Here is a 22,232-nt window from a genome sequence, read left to right on the forward strand (position 1 = left end):
TTAAATCTCTTTCTCTTGGTCATTTTGATTTCACCAGCAGGAACAGAAATCTGTGCTGCAATGGAACAACCAGAGATAGTACTAACAGCAGTCATAATCGTCCACAGAACACATTATGTGGCAAAATCCTTTTCTCTAAGGAGATCAGATATCCATTAGTCTCATGCTTTCTTCTCACTTAGTAGAGACAGAAGTATGCTCCTGGATAAGATGGGTATAACTAACTCCAAAAATATTTTTGCAAGAAAAATGTAAAAGAATATGCATAGTTGGATGGTAAAAGCCTTCTGCCTGCCTGCAACTGCATGCACTTGAGTCCAGCCAACAGCTAAGTGTTTGAGCGTACAGAATAATAGTCAGCAATGTGTTTAAGTTAGTGATCTAAATACTGTTAATGCTGAAGTATTTTAACTACTGTCTCCAACAGAAAATCAGAAGCTTAAAAAGCACCTATTTTGACCTAGCATGTGGCTGTTAACATTCCATCTGTGTTTACTCTCTTGAAATAATATCAGGAATTACAATTTGATAGATGTCCTAGCATAGGTTCTATTAAGCCATATGAAGAGGCATTAGTGATTATTACTGATTTTATCTTAGGTATCAGCACAGAAAAGTATCTGGAAGAACTTCTTTTCAAGAAGTTCCCTCAATATTTCCAAACTGATGTCCTACAGATAAAACACAACCACTTCCTCAAAGAACACGTGTGAGTTTTCCATACCACAAGAAGTCAGTTACTCTCACAAAATTAGTTTTGTAGAAATTCTGCTGTTCTTTAGTGGGGGAAAAAAAAAGAAAAAAAGGCATTAAACAATAATAGCATAATGAAGTTAGCTTGGCAATAAGCTTCCAGAATAGAACTGGCAAACGTTAGGGAAAAATCATTACGATCTCTGAGATGGAGATGCTGATAGAAAACATTCTCTGGGTGCCTCAGAAAAATGTGAATTAAAATACATAAAGTCATCACATTTGGCCATAGCTCAGACAAAACTTAGGATTCCTACAAGTTAGAACTGGAAAGCCTGAGCACAGTATAATAGTTACAAAACTTTATTTAATAGTGACAAATAATTCTAGATGTTTTAACCTCACAGGATGAGATTCTTGGCTGAACAAAAGAGCTGAAGAGCAGCTTTCTCGTAACATCTTTAAGTCAAACTGTTTTGGTTCTATCATTTCCACAAAAGAAAGAGCTAAGACATACTGGTCTCCACGTCCAATAAAGCCAGATATGAGCCCCATCAAATACAAAACATACTCCAAACGTGGATTTGCAAAGGCCGTGCATGCCGTGTCAGAGGCAGGCAAAGCGTCTTACTTTTCTGAAGTGTCTTACACATCCTCGTGTGCCAGTTGCAATCCTGTACACCATTAGTACAGCAAGGCAGGAAAATGTTATAACCAGCGATAGCAAAGCAAGGCAGGCCATTGCTATCTCCCTTCTGTTGCACTGCATGATTTATTTAGCTATATTAATAAAGCTTATTTGTAATAGTACACTTCCAAAATTCAGGGACAAGAAGAAAAATGCATACATGTAACTGTAAATACCATAACATTTCCGAGTGTGCGCAAGTAAATCTGGATTATCTTCACCTAAACATGTTGACCACTGGGATAAACACTGACCACAAATCTATGCTGGTTTGTATTTAAGTTTGATTTAATTTATTTTTTTTTTTAGAAAGAAAGAAAAAATAGGATGATGTTACTACTTTTCAAACAAACATGATGCTGCATATTTTAACCAGGTTAAATTAAATGCTGGGAAGCCAAACCACTAGCCAAAATTCCAAATGCATATTCTTTTATGAGCCTATCCTATGATAGGAGGAGAAACAGTTACCTAGATTCAGGCACCAGCCTCAGGCTTCCATTCTAGAAAAGCTATTTAACTTTCACAACTTGTTTTTCCTTTTCTCATCATAACCCTATGTCCGTCATCTCACCTTCAATTCTAAATTTAAATAATGTAATTACCAAAGAAAAGTTACACTGCTTGTAGGAGACCTTTGCACAAGCAAGTTAACTAGAAGATGAAGCTGGGGTAGGAATACACAGGCAAATCTAAGTCCTGGGCTGACCTTGGGAAGTTGCACCAAAACTTGCCCTGACTTGCCCTGTTTTTTTAATATTAAGGTTGGACCCACTCTGAGCAGGGTCTGGACCATGATGGCACAGCTGCAGTCCAGCTCCACTGTGCTGTTTCCATACTGTACTGTCTAGTGCCTTTCAACATCTTTAAAACTTTCATACCTCACTCAGGACTCTCCTTCTCACTCTGCCATTCTTTAATGACTCTACCTGTAATCTAAATTTTGTACTCTGAAACTACGGGTTTAGAATCATTTAGAATTACTTGTGGTATATAAGTGCATTTGCAAAGCATTTCAAAAGTGAAGTGCAAGCACTGGAAGTTATTTCATAATTAGAATTTTAATACATGCCATTTTTCATTTGTCTTGATTCCTGTAAATACTTGTTCCAATACATGCCACAAGTGCTAAATGAAAGATGTTACTATGCAGTCTCTATACAACATGTAGGAGAAACTATAAACAGCACAAATGCTGCAAAAGGTGTTTCCATCTGTTTTTCAAACAAACTTTGTCAGCAAATAACAACCAAACAACCAGAGACCTCCACACCCTCCCAGGTCATTATGTGGATACCAACTTTTTACTCCAGCTCTGTACTTCCAACCTTCTAGGACAAAGCAGAAACGTCTACCTTTATTTCAATTGGCAGTCTAACAGTATGTTTTAAGATTAATCACCCTCTCTGAATAATGAATATCATTTTCTCAGATTTGTGATTATTAAGCCATTATTTGTTTATTTTCACCGATGATTACTGGTTTCCCTTCTCATATTTAGTCACACAACTCTGGAGAAAAATGAAACTTCATCAGATAATTTGCATTTTCTGGTTAGAATTGTGTAGCCAGTTCTTAAGAGCTTTGTATTTGAAAATATCTAGCTGGATCGGCTATTTCAGGGATATTCTGCTATGGGGTCTCAAACATCAAAAGGATATTCTCCAGTGAGGTTTCATATGCACAAAATTGACCTTGGATTATGGTGTACCCCAGCAGTGGAAGGTCTTACGGTTGGTACACTGATGTCCAGAGTGAAGGGTATCAGTCATGACAACTTTTTTTATGATGACATAAAAAAGGGTTGGGAGAGTGATGAAGGAGATTCCATTTCCTTAGTCAAAGCAATAGTCCCACCAGCCATTCAAATTGTTAACTTACAGGAAAGTATCTGCGTTTCTCACTGGGTTTGTCTTCTGTCAGACCGGCGTTAAATCAACGCAGGAAGTCTGGAACAAATTAGGTAGTAAAAGTGCACAAAGTAATTAAGGAAATTATCTGTAGGAAGACTTGCCGGTGCAGGAGAAAATTGTTTTCAGTGACCACCAACTCCCTAATTTGACTTAGCAGCAACTGAAACACCAGCATCTAAACCCAGGAGTGCACAACTGAGAAGAGGGAAATGCACAAACACTCCCTTGTAGAAGCCCTCATCTTAGGTCAACTGAAAGTCATCCTCATACTGCACTTGAAGAAGGAGAAGAAAAAGTAGGAGACTGCAGGATCAAGGAGTCACCAGGAATTTGACAACCTGTCTGAAAGTTCTCTGAGCCTTGATACTGAGCTGGGCTTGGAATACATTTAGCATGGATGATATTTGTGGATGCTCTAGCTGCAATTAGAAACAAAATCTCTTCTTAGAGGTGGTTTCTTGCAATTCCAGAATGAGGGAAATCTTCAGACAGAACCTTTGCTGTGGAAGATATATGGACATCTTGATATTCAGGAGGACATAAGCTGCCAGTGGCAGACAGAGGGACTTTTAAACAGCTGAATTACAAGCAAAAGGACTACTGTGACACACTGATGTGTAGATAAAGATACTGCAGAAAAACATTTGCTTTGCTTATTAATCAGGGTATTGCCAGAAGCAAAATACAATTCAAAGCTTTAGTTTAATTTCAGAAGTTGTGTGGAAATCGCATGTCATTAAACCCTGAATAAGAGACACTGTTTTGACCAATAATTTTCTAAGTTTTATTTACCATCATTCATTCCTTGTGCGTTTTAAGCCAGCATCATGAATCAATCACTGGTTAAACTGGGAGACTGCAAGACTGCATTTCCCACTATATTACTGCCTTATTTTGTAGCCTGAAGCAAAGTGATGATCTTTTCTCAGTCTGTCTATATATAATATGCACATTATGCTTCTCACAGAGCTATGATTTGCTCACAGATGATAAGAAACATTGCGGTGTTTCTGTTGAGAAAAACAGCATCATAAATTCAGAAGACGTAAGCAAGAAACTGAAAACAACTGTCTTCTTACACCACTGCAGTTGGACAATTTAAAACTTACAGTTTTTTTCCTAGAGATATACCCTTCTCCAGTGTCAAGCTCCCTAAGGCTTGGAAAAAAAATAAAATAATAAAAAAATCAGCTTCCCAAGTAAACTTCCAGTCTTATAAACACAACATTGGCCAGGAGAGTCAGCAGTTCATCCTGTTCTCAGAGAAAGATTCTCATTTGATCATTTTGGGATGTCTTATCTGGAGCCAGAAAGGGTGAGGATCTTTCACTTCAACCCATGAACCCTGAGATTGAACAGGAACAGCAAGACATAAGACCTGTCAGCTCAGGAGGTCAACACAACCCAAGAGAAATTAAGGATATGCTGGGAAGCATACTAACACAAGCTGAGTTAGAAAGTGCACATGGAAGGTTCAGGGAAGGAACAAGATAGAACGGTGAAGTTAGGATTTGCTTCTGCAGTTAAAAAGACTTGCTCATTTATTCTATTAAAATGCCACTTCAGCCTTGGTCAGCCACGTGGTTGCAGAACTTGGTAAGTTCCTTCAGCTATGCACAGTACAAAAGAGGAGCTCTACCATTTCTGCATAAGAATTCAGCAACATTTCTTCTAGGAACTAATTAGAAACTCGAGCTAATAAAGAAGCTATCTGCTTACAGAGCCATGTCCACGTATGATGTCCAAATGAGACATCTTCATAGGCTTTGGCTACTCTACCTCATACCTACCCTCCTCTTCACATTTTAAAAATTGGTTTGGATTATTCATTGTACAGTTCCTAGACTCAAAGTTATTATGTGAGAAGGCAAAATTTATTCTTTCAGTTTTAACTCCCTAGGAATGGATTGATTATTTTGGAAGTTGCACACACTGGTTGAGGTATTCCCTTAAGAAGCGTCAAGGAATGTTTTGGAAAGAATCCTTTTGTCCTACTGTAATGCAATTTGGCAGGAATGTTTTTTCCCTGATGAAGTCTTGGCTTATTTATCTATGTTTATGTTGAACATTACACAGAAAAGTTCTCTGGATTGACAAATTAAAACAAAAATATGTTTCTACGGAATTACTTTGACCTCTGTAGGGAACAAGCTTGTAGATGTATTTATGCAGTGAACATAATATATGGGGGCAGACAAACCTGACAGTACCTTTTATCACATCTCCTCTACATTTATGGCTTGTCAACAGCACAAAATCAGAATCTTGATCAAAGAGGAAATTTTACATTGAGACAGTCATTTAATTGACAGCAAGGTCAACAAAGTTCATTTCCAGATTTTATTACCCTTAAGTATCTGAATTTAGATTTTGTTACCATAAATTGCACTGGATCCCAAACACTGAAATGCTGTGTAGAATGAGATGCAATCAGACAAGGCCACCTAGAGATCTTAATTCCTCACAGAACTTGAATGTCACCTAACCACAAGCAGGAAACCACAGCAAAAATATGATTTAAGACTCTTTCAGAGATTCCTGAGAGCTTTAGACAGATAATAAAACAAGTCAGTAGTTACACTTACCATCCATTGCCAAGTCATTAGTTACACATAAAATATGTCCACTTAACAAACAAGACTGAGATCACAATTCATCCTGGCGTTCGTATTATCGAGAGAGGACTGGTATCAACAGTGCTTCCAAAACGATTGAATCAAAAGGGCAGGACAAATAAAATGTTAGCCACCACCTGAAGCTTTATTTGCAAAAGTGTCTTCAACATTTGTCCTCAACATCAAACTACCGCTGCTTCAGAGAGAGTGAAATGCTACCACTTAGTAGCACAGATCTGTGTATACAATACACTGAAGTCACAGGTTAGCTCAAGCAAATGCTACTCAGTACCAGCTAGAAAAGTGCATGAGAGGTGTTGCCCTCTATGTTAAGAAACTGATTGAATGAGAAGAGATATCCCTAAAGAACAGCCACGAGCAAGTTGAAAGCTTAAGGGTAAGAATTAGAGTTGAAGGCAACAAGGGGAACCTTGCGATCAGAGTCTACTACAGGACTCCTGACCAAGAGGAGCCTATTCATGAAGCATTCCTCCTCAAGCTATAAGAGGCATCACAATCACAGGCTCTTATTCTCCTAGAAGCTCTGATAAGGCACATGGAGGCCAGGGAGGTAAGCAAAGACAGCCAGCATGGCGTCACTGAGGGCAAATCCTGCCTGATTAATTCAGTGGCTTTCTATGATGGAGTGACTGCATCAGTGGACAAGGGACAACCTATGGATGTGATCTATCTAGAATTCTGCAAGGCCTTTGACACAGTCTCCCATGACATCCTACTTGCCAAGTTGGAGAGATACTGATTTGATGAGACTGTTCAGTGAATAAGAAATTGGCTGGATGGTTGCATCTAGAGAGTAATGTCCAAGGCTTGAAGTCCAGACGGAGATCTGTGATAAGTGACATCCCTCAGAGGTTCATACTGGGGCCTACACTGTTTAATACTTTTATCAATGATATAGACAGTAAAATTGAGTGAATCATCACCAAATTTGCAGATGATCCAAAGCTGAATGGTGCTGTCAATATGCCAAAGGGACAGGGTGTCATCCAGAGGGACCTAGACAAGCTGGAAAGGTGGACCAAGGTGAACCTCATGAGATTCAAGACCAAGTGCAGGGTCCTGCACCTGGGACAGAACAATCCTTGCTATCAATGCAGACAGGGGGATGAGGTGATAGAAAGCAGCCCTGTGGAAAAGGATTTGGGAGTTTAGTAGATAAGAAGCTGAACATGAGCCAACAATGTGCACTTGCAGCATGGAAGTCCAACTGCATCCTGGGTGTATCAAACTAAGTGTGGCCAGCAAATGAAGAGAGGTGATTTCTGTCGCTTTGCTCTGATACGATCTCACCTGAGCTCTGGAGCCCTCAACACAGGAAGGACATGGAGCTGATGGAGCGGGTCCAGAGGAAGCCATGAAGATTACTGGGGAGCTGGAACACCTCTGCTATGAGGACAGGCTGGGGCAGCTGTGTTTGTTCAGCCTGGAGAAGGCTCTGGGGAGACATAGCGACCTTCCAGCACCTGAAGGAGGCCTATGAGAAGGCTGAAGAGGGACTATTCACAAAGGTGAGGGACAATAAATTAAAATCAGAAAGAGTAGATTTAAGTTGGGCATTAGGAAGTTCTTTACTGTTAGGGTGGTGGAACACTGCAACAGGTTGCCCATGGGTGTAGTAGAGGTCCTATCTCTGAAGATATTCAAGGTCAGGTTTGACAAGGCATTGAACAACCTATCTAGTGGAGGATGTCCCTGCTCACAGCAGGAGGGTTGGACCAGATGACCTTTGGAGGTCCCTTCCAACGCAAACTGTTCTATGTCATTATGAAATAATTCAATGTTTCATGCAGGTCTCTATGTATCTCTCAGAGACTTAGACTTTGTCCAACAGCCCTTGATATTGCAGTTGTTAAGGAGATTTAAACTGAGATTTCCAACCCAAAACTTTGGCTGCATCAGGAATCACTATTCTTTTCATATAGAAATTAGAAGCCAAACACATTTTGTGATGACAGACTGCAACTAAAAGGACCTGCAGAGCAATTGACTGTGCTAGGGGCATCACTACTAAGCATAGGTATATGAGGTGACAGCCAGATCACATTTCCATAGTTCACAAAATTATCCAAGTTTCAAATTAGAGGCATCACACAATAAATCTCAAAATACAACAAAGGTAAAATCCCCCTTGTTTAACAAACAAATTAATAAATTAATATATAAGTCTGAGATACAGCAGAAAAAAGAACAGATTAAACTTCTCTTACAAAGAAGAAAAACAATTCAGAGAACAATAATTATAGACAAGTATTTTTGTCTTCTCTACAGATACAGCTTTGACATTTCCACTCTCTCACAAAACGATGTATTTAAAGGAAGACTGTTAAATGAGTAAAAGGCAATTATCAATTGCTGCATGTTCATCGAATCTAAGTCAACAAAGGCCACCATGCCTGCTTATCAATTACTTTTAACCTATCTCTGTCCATGGAAAAGATCCAGGGGATAATTTAATGAAAACAAAGCCTTTAGTAACTAACTTGCATTCAATTTTAAACAAAGTCAAATGTCCATAGATATCAAAACTTGTGAGTCATCAACTTCATACCAACACATGACCAAACAGGAGTCATTAGACTCCAAAAGAGCTGCTTTTGATTTTACTAAACACAGCTATTGATGATTAAACACACACACAAAAAAAACCCCAAACCAAGCTAAACCAAACAAAAACAAACAAAAACAAACAAGCAAACATAAAACTTTGTTTCTCACAAAAAAACAGACCATCACAGTGATTGCAAAATTGCAATGAAGGCACTACCAATAAAGTAATAAAGCTTGCCTAAGTCCAAACAAGAATTAAAAATGTCCAAGAAAGCAAGAGCTCAGCACAGATAGCAATCCTACATGGGATTTCACAGGACTAGTGAGTATAAAAACCATTAAGATTAGCTAGGGAAGTCAAGAAGAACTGGCATATACATCAGGATTTCCACAATCTATGAGTAACTAGAACAGCAAAATCAGATGCATGTTCACACCAAGTACCCACAGTTGATCTAAACATCACTTTGTCAGTCTGTGACCTAGGACTTACAACACCATGATTACTTCACAGTATCACAGTATTATTAGGATTGGAAGAGACCTCACAGATCATCAAGTCCAACCCTTTACCACAGAGCTCAAGGCTAGACCATGGCACCAAGTGCCACGTCCAATCCTGCCTTGAACAGCCCTAGGGATGGCGACTCCACCACCTCCCCGGGCAGCCCATTCCAGTGTCCAATGACTCTCTCAGTGAAGAACTTTCTCCTCACCTCGAGCCTAAATCTCCCCTGGCATAGCTTGAGGCTGTGTCCTCTCGTTCTGGTGCTGTCCACCTGAGAGAAGAGAGCAACCTCCCCCTGGCCACAACCACCCCTCAAGTAGTTGTATACAGCAATAAGGTCACCCCTGAGCCTCCTCTTCTCCAGGCTAAACAATCCCAGCTCCCTCAGCCTCTCCTCGTAGGGAGACTTCTACAGGTTATGAAAGCTATGAACAAATACCTTATTAATAGGCAATTAAGACCATAAATTATGATTTTACCTATCATACTCTCTGCTGATTCCTTCTGCAGCCCAGCAGTTATAGAAAGAATCATGAAACATCCTGAAATCTTTCTTCTGAAAAAAAAACCCTTTCTTCAACCATCAAAATCTCATTTCATTTTCAGTTCTCTCAATACTTTAAATACGTCACTGATATTTAAAAAGACTCTCTTTCATCAAGGCAATGTGTACATATGCACATTATGAAATCACAAGCTCAGAACAAATTCTTCCATTCCACACACTATGCATGTAACTCACAGCTAAGCAACAACCTCCCAAGCCTGCAGTGAGACCCAGGTACTGTCTTTCTTTTCCTAAATATGCATATTATTAAGATAACAAATCCATTAAAAGCATCTGAAGCTACAAGAGCCAAAACCCAATGTAGGTTTAAAGAGCTAGAGCAGGGATGGGCCTGGCCATTTGAATGCCATCAGGACAGCTTCTGACGGTGCCTTCTTAAGACATTCTCTTCCTAAAAAAGACTGATACATGAGCCACTATCAACATACCATGGTTGTTCTTCAAGTTCATTCTCAAATTTGTCCCTGTGTTTCAAATGCTAGTAAACTAAATTAGGAGCTCATCACTGCAGCAGTGAGGAGGATAAGCTGACTCCCTCATCTCCACCACTTCTGCCCGTTCCAGCTCATCACATGAAGCACCTTCCTCAGCACTCACTGCTGTTACACAGCACACTGATTCAATCTCTCAATTTGAACCCCCCCCACAAAAAGAGAAGCTACTTTTTTTTTCCTGATATTTTAATGAGCTAAGTCACTGTGTCATAAAGCAACAGAGCCAGAAACACATAACTTCCTTTCACATAAGAGCAACATCTGTTGGATTTGACAGGACCAAGCCATTAATGTCTTTTCATAAAGCCCCTCCCTTTTTCTGTCAATTCCTTCAGCTAACACCCATCTACCTAAATTTTATTTTGTTATAAAAGAAAATAATTGTAGAATTTAGATCTCTTCAGTTTCTCCAATTCTTTTTTGACAGTCCTTCAACATTTAGTTTATTTATGCAGGAGACTCTGAGGATAGGAGCTGCCTATTAATGTGTGCTGCTTCCTAGCACGATTCTAAGAGACAGAACAATATAACAGTTACAACCACATGGATAGTCAAATACTGCCTATAGAGAAAGCTTAAAAAAAGTGGTGTTAAAAACTGTTTCGGGCCTGCAGAATGAGTAGAATTAAAGTAATTTCCTGACATGAAAGAACCTTTTATAAAAGGTATATGATAATGGACTTCATCTGTCAGAAGATAAGGACAACTTCTGGCAGGAATACCTTGAAGAAATTCATAGAAGTGAAGCACAATTGATTTCTTTATACCCTGAGAAGAAAGTGTAACCATCAGTGTATTATTTCAGTCATACTTTTCCTATGCTATATAATGTTTGGTGAATTAAAAGGGTTACATAGCAGCTTATTATTATTAAAATACGATGACAGTGCCTATGCCTCCCCAAGCAGCACAAAACTCCATACTCATAGCCTCTGAAAGATCTTTTCATTTTTATAAGCCATCTGTCAACAGCCCATTTCTTCTCTGCCTTCCCTTTGATCATGCAGCCCTAATTTTCTCAATGTGGCAATTAATCTCTTTTCCCCCTGATTTTTCTATAAAGATATTAGAAAACCCTCTGAAGCCTCCACATTGTACACTCAGCTAATATATGCAGCCTTGTATTCTCATAATTATCCCCTCTTCCCCCTCCTTTCTCTCTTTTACGCATCAAACACCACATCCTGCTTTAACAGGACCACATGATCTTTTTGTGCTTGATGAGTACCTATCCAGTGTTCTACGAACTCTCCTGTAGCAGATATAATCACCACCACTCACAGTCCTGTTCCTCAAATTACCAGTAAAAACAGTGAGGCTCTTTTTCCTTTGGCAAACTCCATATTGATATTATGCTTCTCATTCAGTACCACTGCTAAGAAAATGAATGGTGTAGATGTCAGGCAGAATAGTGCATACTTAAAATTCTTCACTATTTCAGCAGATTGCCTTTTGCTTGCATTAGGTCTTATCCCCTTCAATAAAAAAAAAAAAAACACCCAAACACCAAAATTTCCTAGAATGTATCTTTTGACAAATAGGTAGAGATAGTCTTTGGGAAAATAAAATCATTCACTTAAGGAGAAGGGGAACATTTAATGTGATTGGATACATCATCCTTCCCCAAGCGTTCATTTCATGCACAAAATCCTTCTGACGTTTTATACCTTTAGTGTCACAATAAAGAAATCTTCTTATTACTGAAGAATGATAAGAGAGTAAACAGCAGCTGTGTGATAGCACTGATGTAGCAGAACATATTCCCGTGAGGATTCTTGACCTTTCAGCCTCAGCTTTCAATGCTGCAGCTAAAAATATCTTTCCTCCGCTGACAAACATTACAGCTACATGCTGCAGAATAGCAATGAAGAGCTTTATGCTCTAATGGCTTTACTATAAATAGAATCTCTTCAATGCTAAAAGCTCTTCATTAAAAGGATTAGTGACTACAACACACAACAGGAATAACTGATACCAAACCTCAGGCTTTGCAGCAGGAACTGATTTTAAATTTATTAAATTTAAGCTTTCCAAACTAATGTGTGTAAGTTGGTGAGTAAAGCAGAATGAAAAAGAACTCTCTCCTCCCCTTGCATCATTTTGGAGTGATGTCTTTGATATAAAATTAATAGTTTAAAGAATCAGCTTCCTAGTATTCTCATTTTCTCCAGTTCAATGCCAAACTGACTGTACAATGCAATGTCAAAATGGAGTACCAAGTCACAACAAAACTCATGTCAGTACTTGAGCATCATAAATGATCAGCTATCTGCTACAGGAGAAAATAATTCTCTCCTGCTGGGTTTAAGATAGGGACACAAATTGTCACAAGGCTCGGCTGCAGCTCTGCAACACAGCTACACTGCAGCCACTCTCAGTGACTGACATAGGGTGTCAAACATAGGGAAAATGAGGGGGCAAGTAGAATAGGAATTCTACTCACTATTTCAGGATAAACACTTAATAAAGCCAGCCTTAGGAGATTTCTTTGAGATATATGGGCAAATAAATTACTAGACTGATGTCTCATAAGGACTATGTCACAGGAAAAAGATCAGAGACCAGATAGAAATTAAAGCAGAAATAAGGCACATGTTTTTAAGTGATGAGTTATGCTAACACAGCAACAGTGAAAGACTGACTAGGAAGTCAGAAAGTCTGAGGAAGAGAATATGAGAGAAATGCCAAATATGAGAGAAATGCCAAAAATGAGAGAAATGGACCATCCACAAATACTAGAAATAACAGGCTTGTGGAGGACTCTGCTAAAAATGTGTATGAAACATTCAAAGAACTGATAAAACTCACTTACAAAAATGGTGGGATGTGTGCAGTCAATCAATGAAATGCAGTCCCTTCCAAGAGTAATCCTGTTTGAAGACACATGGTAACCCTGCATATTCACTGCAAAACTTACTTCATTCCCAGATACTTCACTTGCTCCCATCTTAGTCTGGACTACCAAGCTGCCTTTCAATGAACCCTGCCTACAAATAGCAGTGCGTACAATTAGCCTTATCAATGGGCTAGTACATCTAAGTACCAGGCAGCCCTGGGACCATACAAGGCAAACTTCAGCCTCTAACAAAAGGGTGTCTCTTGCAGCACCTTAGTGTATATCTGAAAATACTACTGGATGCTAGGAAGAAGTTCTTGACAGAAAGAGTGATTGGCCATGGGAATGAGCTGTCTGCACAGCTGGTGGACTCATCATCCCTGGAGGTGGTTAAAAGGAGACTGGGTGAGGCACTTAGGGCCATGGTTTAGTTAATTAGAATGGATTAGGTGACAGTTTGGACTTGATGATCTCAAAGGTCTTTTCCAACCTGATTAATTCTGTGATTTTCTGTGAAAAGTGATCCCAAACACACTGCTAAAAAAAAACCCAAACAACTCAGTGATCAGAGACTATGTACTGAAAGACTAGAGGGGATATCAAGCCATCAAACCACTGAGGTTAAAAAATCACCTCTCCGTGGGTCCATTCTGTACTTTTCATTGAGAAGCCTGCACACTACCTGATCACTCATAGTCCTTTTTTTTGGGTGGTTCTGCAATTCTCTTTTTGGTTCAAGACTTTTAACTTGTGTGAACAAAAACAGATGTGGGAAGGTAATTTTATTTTTTTTTAATAAAAGGCACCCTTTTGTTTAGTTAGAACTATTAGCACTTTTAACTATATTCTGGGTTTTCCTCTTTTAGATTTGTTTATTGTCAGAGAACATGAATTTTATAAAACACAAACCAAATTTAGATTACCAAAATAGCTAAGGATAGCTTTTCCCCCTCTGACATTTAGATAAACGGCAGATTTTGACTGCTAATATGCAGACTTACATACTTTTTTTTCATTTCAAATTAGAGGATTTGCTACTAACATGCCATATGCTGTGTGATATGTTTAACAGAATGTTACGCTTCTAATTGCATACCAATCAAGGGCTCATATTTTCCAACAATTAGCAGGGTAAAGTATAAATTTCCTAGTGTTGTCGGTGCTTTCAGGCATCCAACAGAGCTTACAGTATTTTAATCCACACCTCTTCAACATTACAAACATGGTTTAGCTTCAGAAAGAGACCTCCACACACATAGAAATGGAGAAGATGGGGAGAGAGAGGACAGTAAAAGATTGATCTCTAGTGACGGCACCATCCTTTTAAGTTCCTAGGATTCCACACAATGGTAGTAGGACAGTTGACTGCAGAAATAGGGTAGAGATGTCAGGTGGAGTTTTCTGGAGAGTGCTGGGGTTTTGGTCAGGGAGGGGTAATCAGAGTATATCTACCTATAATGCCTTGATCTCACATGATGAGGTTTGTCTGTTGACAGGAGTTGAAAAGAAGGAATACACAGCTCTCCATGATATCTTAAGGATGTTATAGGATGAGTTTATCTGAACATTGTAAAATCACCAAGTTTCACAGCTAAGCCCAAGAAGCTAAATATTCTATATTCTTGCCAATTACAGCTAGATTGAATGGGAATGGAAAAAGCTGGAAGCAGCTCTACAGGCAGATCTCAGTAACTTCCACTTTCCTAAGCACAGAATCATAGAAAGGTTTAAGTTGGAAGAGACATCAAAGATCAACTAGTTCCAACCCCCCTGCCATAGGCAAGGACACCTCCCACTAGAAAAGGTTGCTCAAGGCCTCATCCAACCTGGCCTTGAGCACCTCCCTGGGCAGCCTGTGCCAGTGTCTCACCACTCTCACTGTAAAGAACCCTTTCCTAACATCTAGTTTGAGTCTCCCCTCTTCCAGTTCAAACTCATTACCCCTTGTCCTGTCATTACAAGACCTTGTAAATAGTCCCTCCCCAGTCTTCCTTCTTCTCCAGACTGAAGAGCCCCAACTCTCGTAGCCTGCCCTCATAGCGGAGGTGCTCCAGCCTTCCGATCATCTTCATGGCCCTCCTCTGGACTCACTCTAACAGTTTGATGTCCTTTTTTTGAGGGCAGTTGATGGTATCTAATCCTGATCTTCACCGTGCAGCTTTAAAGCTTTAAAAAGTTTTAAAGACTTTTATGCTGACATTAGCTCGCTTTTTACTTGTATCTATTAACTTACCTGCTGATATTCCAATATCACTAACAAGTGATGAGTCTTTCTATCAGATCATTTATTATTTATGATGGAGCTGGAGTGAGCTACTTAATGAATAGCAAAATGACTCAGATTCATTTTAATCTCTGTTTCAAAACAGACAGAATCCCCAAAGACTTTTCACCCAGACATTATTATGTACGAGTAAATTTTTACTGAGCAAACTACCTGTGTTTATTTCAATGTTTGCAAACTTTAATAAATTCACTTTGCCATTCTGAGTATGAAGCAATGACGATTAAAGATTATCTAATCACTGCCTATAAAGATAGATTTAATATGCTATTAATTGCCAGATATGGTGTACTCAAATTTAATTTCTAGTGAAATGCTCAAGGCAATTCCAATTTACCACTGAAAATACTTGAACCCACATTTACATCTCCTGTTTCTTCTGTGTTATCTCAGAGCTCAAAAAGGTCCTTCATATTGCCTCAGACTGAAACTCTAGATAAAGGACAGAGGTCAGTGTCATCTGTGGTATTTTACATGCATTTGGTAACACTACTGGATTCTTAGCAAGGTGCCAGATTAAATGAAATACCAAAGATCCTTTAAAAGGGAACAAGAAGACTTAGAATGATGCTGTACAGTATGTCAGAAGTGCTCTTAATCTCACACAATACACTGCCAAAGAAGCAATTTATTACAAGAACAGAAGGAAACCTTTGAAGGTTAGCTCTACATGATGATCAAGTAGTCAGATTTTTTTCACACTCTCAAAATAACAGAAGAATTTCACTGTCTGTCATGGTGCCTTTTTGAAGAAAGGCTTCCAGATTACCATCACTGACCTCTATTACACACTGCCTCCCCTATCAGGCCTGTATCACTGCATGTCACTGTCCTGGTTTGCTGCTGCTCATTTTCACCTGGGTGAATTATGCACAGCTTTCCAAATGGACCTCGTGTAGCAACAGCACATTCTGTGACAGCTGGAAAGCCAAAATGATTTCTCACCAAAAAGCAATTCTGCATTGTCTCATCTTTATTCCTCACCTCCTGTCACTCCAGCATCTTTTTACCTTTGTGAAGTACTTTTACAGAGATTTCCGAGTATCACTGGCTCCAAAGAACTGCAGGGCCTGCACTACAACCTCCTGGAAAGACAATAACCGAAAGGGAACATCTAGATACTGAAGTAACAATCTGGGGTGAGTAGATCTTGGCCAGTTGCCAGATGACCACTCAGCTCCTCCCTTACTCCATCAGTAATAGAAGAAGGAAGGAAAAGGGAATACAAGTGATCACTTACTGAGCTACAAAGTAAAAACTTAAAACACCTTCCCACCCCTTTTAACAGTCTCTCCTTCACCTCTTCACTCTTGATCTCTTCAGCACCTTCTGCTTCTCTAGCCTCTGGGTCCCTCTGTTGATGCTCCTTTCCTGGCTTCCTCCTTCTCTGCTGCCTTTGTTCCTTTCTGAAACTCAACTTCCTGCTGTTCCCTCAGCTTGGCTAAGCAGCTTAGTAGTGCCCTGTGGTGGGGCCACTGGAGTCTGGCACAGGGCAGCCCCAGCCTCTCCTTACAGAGGCAATATCTGGACATGGACACCCCACACATCCTGGTTTCCAGGATTTGGTGCATGCTTGTGGCAAACCCCATCAGCATTGTGCAATGCAAACTAACCTAAACTCACAGCTCATACGTAGCTCTGGGCTTTTGAACAACTATTGAATTTCCAGCTAGAAACACCAGAGGATATTACAAGAAATGTGTCTTTTATTCTACACTCATAAGGACAGTACGAGACATCTGGATAGACAAATGTCATTGTCACTGATAATATAAGCCAAGATAACAGGAAAAAAAATCTGTTATATATCTGACCACTCAGTGAGTGTGCTGCAGACATCAATCCAATTCCTACTAGACAGCCACCCAGGTGCAGAGTTCACTGACACAAATGGGCTATTTCCTCAGCATCAGGGGAAATGACAGAAAGAAGGAGCCTTTCCTTCAGAAAATATCTTCTACAGCAACATCATCAGCACAGCCATGGAACATGTCACAGACCTGGTAAAGTGTCATGGAAGGCCAAAATAGGCCTAAACATGTCCTGGGTTTGTCTACCTGGAAACTTCCTTGCCTTGAATTTACCAGGATTAGGTATCAAGTGCCTTCACATGACAGGCTTGCTTAGCTAGTGTGACATCATGCCAAGACTGCACATGCACAAGACATCCTGCCTGCATCTCTGCAAACCTCCCTGCCAAGTCTGGAGTCCAAGAGGAAGCAGGATCAAGTCAGAGATCGTCTGCCTCTCTCCCAGCACCCTGTTAGAGCCTAGGAAGATCTAGAGTCTTAATGGCTATCAAGACACTCTCAGAACTCCCTAAAAGTGTTTAGGTACTGTCTGGAAACTGTAGCTAGCCCCAAGAATCTGGGGATAACTTTTATGAGTAAATAAAAGCCTTTTTGCAAAACTCTGTAAAGCTCTATAATTCAATCCAACTGCCTTCTGCTTTAGCAGAAAGGAGCTTCCCAAGTCCCTCTAGTGGACAAGTGGTGTAATTAACCGCAACAACCTCCCTTCCTGCTCTAACAGTTTAAAGCTTATTATATTATTGCTAGTTATTTCTTAAGTGGTCTAGATTCCCTGTTCTCATCTGTCTAATGTTTTCACGGCCATGTAAAGAACTTATTACTAAAAATACTGGTCGGTGGCAAAATTCTCAAATATAAAAATTAATAAACTATATTAATTTTTTACAATAATAGCCTGCCCATAATACCCTTACACAAAGACTACACCATCCCAGGTGTTTGGAAAAGTTAATCTCTAAGTCACATTGAACATCTTCCTTACTGCTGGCTAAAAAAGACTTCTAGTGATGATAAAACTGAATAAATCACACAGGAATTCCACATCCACAGATGAACGTTACTCATTTGAAATGTTACAGACACTTGTTCACAAAATGACATTGACCTCTGACAAAAACAAGGCCTGATAGTACTTTACTACATTATTGGTCACGGTGCCAAGTACCTGAAATTTGAAATTTAATCAAAATTAACTTCTGAACGTTCCAGTAGTTTCATTATTTTGTATTTACTCAGAATGACTTCAATATTATCCACCAGAAACATGCAAGATGCTGCTACGTTAGAGAGACAGCAGCAACTAAACACTGTGTTGTAGCCAGATACCAACAAAATTCATACTGGTCTTAATATATTAATGTTTAAATGAGTCAGGTTTAATAACCTGGATTTACTCTATCATTGCCACTTTCAAATTAATGTGAGAGAAGCAATGTTGATTTCAATAGCCCACATCAGGTTCTACGAAATACTAAATATTCACTATCATTTTGTTGATAAAGGACAACAGTCTCAAAAATTAAAACACATATTTACTTCATTAAGGCAGAGTTCCTTAAGGAACTTTGTCCTACCTTGCCATCCAGATCTACAAAACCAAAAACCACCCCCACTTTACAACAGACACAAAGGCCACATTATCAGGTAGGCAATAAAAAAACCCTCACACTATCAATGAGACTAGAAGAGGTAGTCTTGACTGCTGCCTTGAAACGCTCAAAAGAAAGGAGCAAGAGTGAAAAAAGGGGCAAACATCAGAGCCTGAGAAAAGCTATTTAAACTAAAGAGCAAAACTGACATTAGAACAAAAGGGCTGGAAATGAGTCCTAAAATTTATTTGTGAATTGTGCTCTACTTCTGAATGAAATAATGCAAAGATGTATCTTTCATGTCATGACATTAATATGAAAAAATGTTGACAATACAGACCACTATCTATTAAGTATTCAGAAATAATTTCCTTCAAATAGAGTTTTTTAAACAAAAATAATTCATAAATAGCAAATAGCAAGCACGGTGCTGATTAATACCTTCATTAGGAGCAGATGTTCAGAAACCCACTGATTGCTCCAGCAAGTTATACAAAATTACTGTCACTAGGAAACCAGAAGAGGTCATTTTGCCTCTTAAACAGGCAAAGTTTAGGAAGTCTGCTCTAATTGACAACAGTTTACTGATCTTATTTTCATTCAAATCTCAAAACTTATGAACATGTTTCTCACTTTTCACGTTTTTTGTTTCACTACCACAAGCTAGCAATTTCATTAGTAAGAGAAACAAGTAGGCTTTCTTTCTGGAAGTGAAGTACACATGGGTGGTAAAGCAAGAGGTGGTTGTTCTGGTTTGAGGCTAACGGAAATATTTTAATGAGAGAAATTAGGTAATTTGCTGTGAAAAGAAAATAATAGTGTTGTCTATACCACTCAGAGGTTCTGATGAGAGACATAAAAACAAGAAACAGCAAACAAAGACAGTTGGTCTCTGTCTGGCTGCCACAGGCTTCACTATCTCTGCCTGTACCTGCATAACTCAGACTAATCATTCTTCTAAACTCTTGCTGACCTTTTGCAGCTCACCCTGCATGTAAGGGGGATCCTGAGATAAAGGAGGGGAGTTGGAAAAAGGAGGAAGGAGGGGAGTTGGTTTGAAAGCCCTCCTGGGCAGTTCTGCTTTTTGGGAGGGGTTTTATATCTCTATATTACTTTTAACTTTTATATTATTGTATATAGCTATATATATCTGTATATATTGTATATATATGCTTATAAATTGTGCCAGCTGTAAATATATAGCTTCATGCCTAATTTCCAGGCAGCTGGGTTAGTCTGATGTATTCCTGGGGGGTTACACTCCCAGATATTGGAAGTTAAATGCCACGAAAAAGTCCTCTAGGCAGAACATTGTGCAGACCCTTCTCTGTGAGGTCGGCCCCCATTTTGGGAGGCCTGCATTTCAAAAGGAAGGAGCTACAAATGTATTTCTTTTCAAACATGGGTTCTGAATACAAATGGTCTAAAGTAGAGATATAAAGTCATGTTTTACCCAGCCTACTTGCCTAAGCTATGAGTCAGGCAAAGTTTAACCCAAGAAGACCTGTTAGATCCCTGCTTATCCTCCAGCTCAGCAATGCTCCAGCTGCAGTCTGGAGTTTCTGTGTAGCACAAAACCAAGCCTGGGACTTATTGTCCCATCAAAAAATAAAACAAAAACCCTAAATGTTCCCACAGCTGGAAGCACTGTTGGAAGACTTCCAGTCAGAACCATTCAGAGCTGGTGGACCCATTTCTGCTTTGAAGCTTCTGATTTACAGTCTCTGACACTTTTAATACCTGAGTTTTCTCTATGGCTTGAACAATCCAACCCCATCACTCAGATAACTGACAGTTGAGTGTTTATCAAAGCGTAGAAATGTAATTATCCCTTAACACTTCTTCTAATTATTAAGGATTGCTGCTGATGCTTTTTCCTTTCCTGAAGTTTCCACATGAGGCAACCAATTATTTTTCTCTGTGTAATTTCAGGCACTGCCAAGACATTTTACCCTTTCTATATACTACTAACATTTTTAATTAAGATCCTTCTTTATTTAATCTCTTGTGTCTGGCCTTAATATGAAAGTTCTGTAACAGCTCTGTACATGTCTGATATTACTGAACCACAACTTTATATTATACTATACAAAACAGAATGAGTAACAGGAAACAACTCAAGCATCTTTTGATGAAAGCCCCTTTGTACAAAGCCAACCTACAGAACAAATTGCCAAGTTCCTCTTCTGTATCTAGAATGAAAAAATAAAAGAGCCACTCTCCTTCTGTAACTTTTTCTAATGTATCCATATATAACCATAATGCTACTAAAATTCATTTCTGCTTAATAAAGAAATACACTAAAATAAAAAATCTCAGTTCACTATTATGTATACAGTATCAATAAGCACAGAATCACAGCCCAGGAAGGGTTTTCTGTTTAACTGCCTTCCTTCATAAAATTAAATCAATCAATGGATCAAGTCCACCAAATTAAATTAAATTCTTTCTTGCCTAAAATTGTACAATGTTTCTTTAAAAAAAAAAAAAAAAATTATGATTGCTTAATGCAAAGGTGTGGGGTACACAGTAAAACCAAAAGTTCTAATTGTGACATTGTTCCATCAAAAAGGAAATAAGGAGAAGGAGTATGTTCAGAAGCACCACAAAATTGAAGAAAAAAAGAAGAAAAAATCTCATGCTAAAAAGTTGAAAATTATCTGTCAATTTGGAAAGAGTGACTGAAAAGGAGAAGAGAACATGAAAGAAAAAGCTTCAGTCAAAGCTTCTGTTTCCTCATACAAATCTGTCTGTTCTGTGCTTGTACTGTTGAGGTTTTGACAATTGGAAGCTATTAATTTCAGTATTACAAGGCTTACTGAGGTGGATTTATGTCCTTTATAGTTGTTAATTCACTTCTGCTTCCTTGATGAAATAAGGACTACTTCAGAATAAACACTGAAAACTAAACCAGCTTCCCTCCGCTCAAAATGTCTGTTTGCTGGAGAACTCCTACTGATGATAGGTCACAGCAGCTTTAACCAATGGGGATGGGGAGACAACACATGCAAATACTTGAAATTTTACTTCTATTAAAATTAAAAAATAAGGGGAACTTTTCCAGTTAATTTGATTAATCAAGTATAAACTTTAATCTTTGCACTCCGGCTGAGAAGATCTAAATGGTTCCGTCAAATGGCACGCTTTAGCAGCAAAAAAAGAGTCTGATCCAAACTGCAAAGTAATGAGGGAAAAATTGCTTTCATTTACAACATTCGTGGCCTTCAGTTCCAAGCACATACATTCTTTTTTCAAACAAAATAAAACAAAAGCTGAAAAATGTCAGAAGCCAGATAAGGAAAGCTCAAGATATGCATCTGGAATAAAGGCCTCCCTTCCTGCTTCCCTGTTGAACCTGTCCTACACAGGCTATTCAGAATATTCTTCCACTACAATCAGCTTATTTTCCATTTCTCATTCTCTACACACTGAACTGCACAGTTCATTTAATTGCTGGGCAATTAAAGTCCTGCCTGATCAAAGCATCTTTCTTTCCTCTCTTGTTAATACATACATCTTATGATCCCTTTGCCACAAGCTGAATCTTATTTTTAATAAATTTTTATTCAAATAATATCTTCGGTGTTCAATAAAGTTAGAGAAACCTATTTGTCTGTGGATTCAGAGATTCTTTTCACCAACTGCATTACAAGATGGGTTTTTGT

General features: G+C 38.9%; 1 protein-coding gene across 10 annotated transcripts in view; it reads right to left on the minus strand.

The window, feature by feature from the left end:
- Positions 1-22,232, minus strand: part of TRAPPC9 (trafficking protein particle complex subunit 9) — a 443,292-nt gene that overhangs the window by 206,992 nt on the left and 214,068 nt on the right. Inside the window, exon 22 of one of the 10 annotated variants that reach the window (XM_064154358.1) lies at positions 2,815-3,330. The exons of 7 other annotated variants lie outside the window; for them this stretch is intronic. In XM_064154358.1, coding sequence (XP_064010428.1) covers positions 3,317-3,330 — 14 coding nt within the window. In that variant the 3' untranslated portion in view covers positions 2,815-3,316. Of the gene's footprint in view, positions 1-2,814; positions 3,331-4,585; positions 4,640-21,654; positions 21,742-22,232 lie in introns of those variants that run through there. 2 more of the 10 variants (XM_064154359.1, XM_064154357.1) reach the window with 2 other exon arrangements.

This window comes from Pogoniulus pusillus, chromosome 14 (assembly GCF_015220805.1).
Source record: "Pogoniulus pusillus isolate bPogPus1 chromosome 14, bPogPus1.pri, whole genome shotgun sequence".
Classification (NCBI taxonomy): Eukaryota; Metazoa; Chordata; class Aves; order Piciformes; family Lybiidae; genus Pogoniulus; species Pogoniulus pusillus.